General features: G+C 51.7%; 1 protein-coding gene across 6 annotated transcripts in view; it reads right to left on the minus strand.

Moving 5' to 3' along the window:
• Positions 1-4,993, minus strand: part of PCNX1 (pecanex 1) — a 171,345-nt gene extending 166,352 nt beyond the window's left edge. For 4 of the 6 annotated variants that reach the window (XM_063947284.1, XM_063947285.1, XM_063947283.1 and 1 more), the window contains exon 1: positions 4,597-4,992. In XM_063947284.1, coding sequence (XP_063803354.1) covers positions 4,597-4,749 — 153 coding nt within the window. In that variant the 5' untranslated portion in view covers positions 4,750-4,992. Of the gene's footprint in view, positions 1-4,596 lie in introns of all 6 variants that reach the window. The other 2 variants (XM_063947281.1, XM_063947286.1) reach the window with 2 other exon arrangements.
• Positions 4,994-6,000: the final 1,007 nt, after the last annotated feature.

Here is a 6,000-nt window from a genome sequence, read left to right on the forward strand (position 1 = left end):
ACCATCCAGGCTGTACCTGTGATCGTCCCTCTGGAGCTAATGTCCAGTAGCCAAAGAAGCCAATCCATCCTGCACGCAGGTGAGTTCACTTCTTCTCCCCTAAGTCCCTCGTTGCAGTGATCCTGTTGCCAGCAGGACTCACTGTAAAATAAAAAACCTAAGCTAAACTTTTCTAAGCAGCTCTTTAGGAGAGCCACCTAGATTGCACCCTTCTCGGCCGGGCACAAAAATCTAACTGAGGCTTGGAGGAGGGTCATAGGGGGAGGAGCCAGTGCACACCACCTGATCCTAAAGCTTTACTTTTTGTGCCCTGTCTCCTGCGGAGCCGCTATTCCCCATGGTCCTTTCAGGAACCCCAGCATCCACTAGGACGATAGAGAAAATATCATTGGTCGTCAAAATCACCCACTGCGTAGGGCCCTTTACGGATAAACAAATTCTCAATATTGACATCAGTGGACTCCTAAGGATTCAGAAGTTGCTCACTACATTGTATCATATTTATATGAAAGCCTGTGACAGCTAAATACAGATTGATTAGACCCTTTTAACAGAGATTTGGGACTGGGAATTTTCCCGGGGCAAGCCAGCTTAACCTGGGTCCTTTCTCTGTGTGACCTGGGGCTTTTGCTTGCCCTGGGAATTTCATCTCGTGTTGAATGGGGTTCAGAGCTTGGATTGGGACCCAACCTGGGTTCAAAACGCCGGATAAAAGAAGGGTTGCAGCCCCCGCTTCTGTCTGAAAGCGGTATTAATAAACGTTCTGCTCTTTATATATACACACACAACATGCAGCGCAACGGAACACATCATGATCGCATGGTCAGCAAAAGCAAAAAACACAACTGAATTAGAAAATATTACATTAAAAAAAAAAACTACGTACACATGTATGAAACGCGCGTTTTCAATAGTGTGGTGCAGCCCTACTTTACAATACCGACTCCTGCATCCCGCAAGGGCGGCATGCCAACTAGCAGGAATTGTTCCCATTTGTGGGTGTTCACGACAACCATAGAGTGGGAATAGAACCTGTGGCGATTGCAGCTCAACACCGAGCACGCAAGATGCTTCGCTCTACTCACCCCCGCACTGACATTCTGCTGGGATACCCGGTGCCGGTAACCCGTACCCAGCACCTTTAAAGAGGTTCATATTGAGGAACACATCATCCAAAGACACTGGCAGATCTACTCGGGTGTGTATAGTAAACGCACCCCCATGATACTGAGGGGAGCTGTAGGACAGTACCCAAAAAGAAATGTAGAAAATACAGGATTCTGGTAAGGGCCCTACACACTGGCAGATAACACTGCATGATATGAACATACCCGTTCATATTGTGCAGTGTAGGCACCAACGATGAACGATGCGCGGCCCCGCACTCGTTCATCGCTGGTGCCCCATCGCTTATGCATGCAGGCCAATATGGACGAGATTGTCCATATTAGCATCCATTGCTATGGCGCCAGGTGGAGTGAAGAAACTTCACTCCCCCCCCCCCGCCGGGTCGGCCGTCTGCCAGCTCGGCGGCAGGTCGCCCAGTCTGTAAGGGCCTTTTTAAAGTGAATAGCTGATCATAAACAAAATGTTTAAAAATAACTAGATATTATAACAAATATTTCCAGGCTAAATAAAGGATAATAAGAAATAATACATGTTTATCTTCTGACATAGCAATATAATACAGCTTTGTAACACAGTAGCATATTAAAAAAAAAAAAAAAAGGCTTAATGACTAAATAGAAAAAAAAAGGTGCAGCTTTCAACACATAAAATGGATTAACATTAGAATATAAGGTAGAATGTAATTCTGCATGAGGTGTTCTAGACAAATTAAAGAGGAATGACAGTTCTAATAATTGAAATTCCATAACTCACTGCCAGAGCAAAGGGCAGTTTTGTAGATCACACACTGCTTATACATGTACATTGTACCAAATACACACACTAGTGTCATCACAAAGCAATCTACTCTGAGATACATCAACCATCAGATGGCCATATATTACATTAAATTGGTACATATGTCTGTGTTAACTTATTAAAAGTAAAAAATGGCTGAGATCAAGCTGCCACCTTCCTATTATACTGACATTTACTCTGGAGATTGATGTGAATAAAGGACACAACTAGCAGAGAAGAAACCACATTCAGTGCTTGAAATGTCACCATCAGTTGCAGGGCTGTAGCTATAGGTGATGTATACAGACACGTCACTGTCACTAGTGCTAAAGGGGAACGAAGCGCAGTAATTTCACCCATATGATCATGCAACTCAATTACAAATATATTGCCTTTTAAATGATTGCCCCTTCAAAACATTGCTGAGACTCATCTGGATCTCACAGATGCCTAGAAGACGCAAGCTATTACATCTACCCCAATGTGTCACTTAGCATCAACAAAAACAGAAGCTTTCTGTACTGCATGAGCCCCAGGAGCACAGAGGGAGCTGTAGCCTGTTCTGGCATTGAGGGAATCACTGTACATGCCAGCAGAGACTGCCAGTTTACCCCTCCCTGCACACCGAGCCTGGTGGTGAGCTAGCCTGGCAGCAGTTCCCATACCCAGAGCCTGGCAGCAGTTCCCATACCCAGAGCCTGGCAGTATCCCCTCATTACCCTGAGGCTGGCAGTAATCACTCATCCCCATCCCAGAGCCTGGCAGTATCCCCTCATTACCCTGAGCCTGGCAGCAGTTCCCATACCCAGAGCCTGGCAGTATCCCCTCATTAACCTGAGCCTGGCAGCAGTTCCCATACCCAGAGCCTGGCAGTATCCCCTCATTACCCTGAGCCTGGCAGTATCCCCTCATTACCCAGAGCCTGGCAGTAATCACTCATCCCCATCCCAGAGCCTGGCAGTATCCCCTCATTACCCTGAGCCTGGCAGTAATCACTCATCCCCATCCCAGAGCCTGGCAGTAATCACTCATCCCCATCCCAGAGCCTGGCAGTAATCACTCATCCCCATCCCAGAGCCTGGCAGTAATCACTCATCCCCATCCCAGAGCCTGGCAGTAATCACTCATCCCCATCCCTGAGCCTGGCAGTAATCACTCATCCCCATCCCTGAGCCTGGCAGTAATCACTCATCCCCATCCCAGAGCCTGGCAGTAATCACTCATCCCCATCCCAGAGCCTGGCAGTAATCACTCATCCCCATCCCAGAGCCTGGCAGTAATCACTCATCCCCATCCCAGAGCCTGGCAGTAATCACTCATCCCCATCCCAGAGCCTGGCAGTAATCACTCATCCCCATCCCTGAGCCTGGCAGTAATCACTCATCCCCATCCCTGAGCCTGGCAGTAATCACTCATCCCCATCCCTGAGCCTGGCAGTAAACACTCATCCCCATCCCTGAGCCTGGCAGTAAACACTCATCCCCATCCCTGAGCCTGGCAGTAATCACTCATCCCCATCCCTGAGCCTGGCAGTAATCACTCAGCCCCATCCCAGAGCCTGGCAGTAATCACTCAGCCCCATCCCAGAGCCTGGCTGTAATCACTCAGCCCCATCCCTGAGCCTGGCAGTATACCCCTCCTACCCAGAGTATGGCAATACCCTATCTCCCTAAACTGAGGCTGGCAGTAATCCCACACCTCCCCCTACCCAAAGCCTTGCAGTACTTCACCTACCACCCAGAGCCTGGAAGTAACCCCCCCCCCCCCCTCCTGCCCTGAGCCTGGCAGTGACACCCCCCCCCCCCCCCCCCTCCACAGAACCTGGCAACAACCCCCCACTACCCAGAACCTGGAGATAACCCCCCTACCAGAGCCTGTCAGTAACCCCCCCGTCCAGAGACTGGCAGTGTCCCTCCCTACCCAGAGTCTAGCAGTAACCCCCCCTACCCAGAGCCTGGCAGTAACCCCCCATCCAGAGCCTGACAGTAACCCCTTCACCCCCCCAGAGCCTGGCAGTAACCCCCCATCCAGAGCCTGGCAGTAACCCCCCATCCAGAGTCTAGCAGTGACCCCCCCTACCCAGAGCCTGGCATAAACCCCCCCCCAGAGCCTGGCAGTAACCCCCTATCCAGAGCCTGGCAGTAACCCCCGCCCCCAGAGCCTGGCAGTAACCCCCCGCCCCCAGAGCCTGGCCGTAACCCCCCATCCAGAGCCGGGCAGTAACCCCCCCCCCCCCCCCCTACCCAGAGCATGGCTGTAACCCCCCTACCCAGAGCCTGGCAGTAACCCCCCCCCCCCCCCTACCCAGAGCATGGCTGTAACCCCCCTACCCAGAGCCTGGCAGTAACCCCCCACCTACCCAGAGCTTGGCAGTAACCCCACATCCAGAGCCGGGCAGTAACCCCACATCCAGAGCCGGGCAGTAACCCCCCCCACCCAGAGCCTGGCAGTAACCCCCCCCCCCCCTACCCAGAGCCTGGCAGTAACCCCCCCCCCCCACCCCCACCCAGAGCCTGACAGTAACCCCCCCCCCCCCCCTACCCAGAGCCTGGCAGTAGCCCCCTCCCCATCCAGAGACTGGCAGTAATCACACCCCTACCCACAGTGCCCCTGCTTTAGGGGGATGATGGCTGGGATATAAGGAAGGGCCTACAGAGCAGACAAGATGGAGGAGGCTGGGGCCAGACTCACCATGTACAGGGTGAAGGGGAAACATAGCAGGAAGAGCCAGATGTAGAGGTGCAGGGTGTTGACGAAGGTGCTCTGGTGGGGGTCGTAGTACCAGCCCCCGGTGATGGAAGCCCAGACTCCCTGCCGGAGGATCTGCAGCGTCTGAGAGCCCATGGTCCTCCGTCTCCTAGGCTGGGTTATCCCCCTCCGGCCCGCCTTCACCTGCCCGTCCGCAATGGAATAGGGATACAGCGACGGGTAACAGGCCCGGGCGGCCTCACGACGGCCATTTTATCCCTTCTCACCCCCGGAGGAAGCTCGGGTCCTCCAGCGACGAGCGGCCTTAGCCTTCAACGCTTGTTCTCCCTTCAGTACAACCATAGAGTGCTGCTCCTAGAACGTCTCCTCGTGACGCCGCCAGATCTGTTACCGCCACCTTGTGCCCACGAGTAAAATGACACCTTCTGGATGATAAACAGAATTTCACTTCAATGAATCAGCTTTATCTTATTAATATTTCAACCCATCGCTTTGTTATCGTTTACTGCACCTCCTGGGATTTGTTGCCTGTTTAGTTATGCGAAAAACCTGTTTGACTGCAAGAGAAAATATTTATGTCTCTTATGGGAAGTAAACGTTGGGGGGGTATCTTACCGTGATATCGCGGTTTTGCGATAACTTATCAACGGTATCCCATTAGCAACAATGGGGGTCATTCCGAGTTCGCTCGCTAGCAGTTTTTAGCAGCCGTGCTAAGCCGCCGCCCTCTGGGAGTGTATTTTAGCTTAGCAGAAGTGCGAACGAAAGGATCGCACAGCGGCTGCAAAAAAAAATTTATGCAGTTTCAGAGTAGCTTCAGACTCCAGCGCTTGCGATCTCTTCAGACTGTTCAGTTCCGGATTTGACGCCACAAACATGCCCCGCGTTCGCCCAGCCACGCCTGTGTTTTTCCTGGCACGCCTGCGTTTTTCTGACCACTCCCTGAAAACGGTCAGTTGACACCCAGAAACGCACACTTCATGTCAATCACTCTGCGGCCACCAGTGCGACTGAAAAGCTTCGCTAGACCTTGTGTGAAACTACATCGGCCGTTGTGAAAGTACGTCGCGCGTGCGCATTGCGCCGCATACGCATGCGCAGAAGTGCCATTTTTTTGCATCATCGCTGCGCAGCAAACATTTTCAGCTAGCGATCAACTCGGAATGAGCCCCAATAAGTTATCAGCGATAAGTCTCCATAGGGCTTATCGCGGATTTCTCTTACACAATCCCTAGTTTGAGGTAAAAATGTCAGGGTTTGGTACAGTACCCCTAGGACACCCCCCAGAATGACTAATTAGGCTCTTAGAAGTCATTATTTTTAATTAGCCAATAATTACATTCATTTTTGGGGTGAAAAGGTGCGAAAAGATGGAAATTGGGGCTC

Source organism: Pseudophryne corroboree, chromosome 12, assembly GCF_028390025.1.
Source record: "Pseudophryne corroboree isolate aPseCor3 chromosome 12, aPseCor3.hap2, whole genome shotgun sequence".
NCBI classification, from domain to species: domain Eukaryota; kingdom Metazoa; phylum Chordata; class Amphibia; order Anura; family Myobatrachidae; genus Pseudophryne; species Pseudophryne corroboree.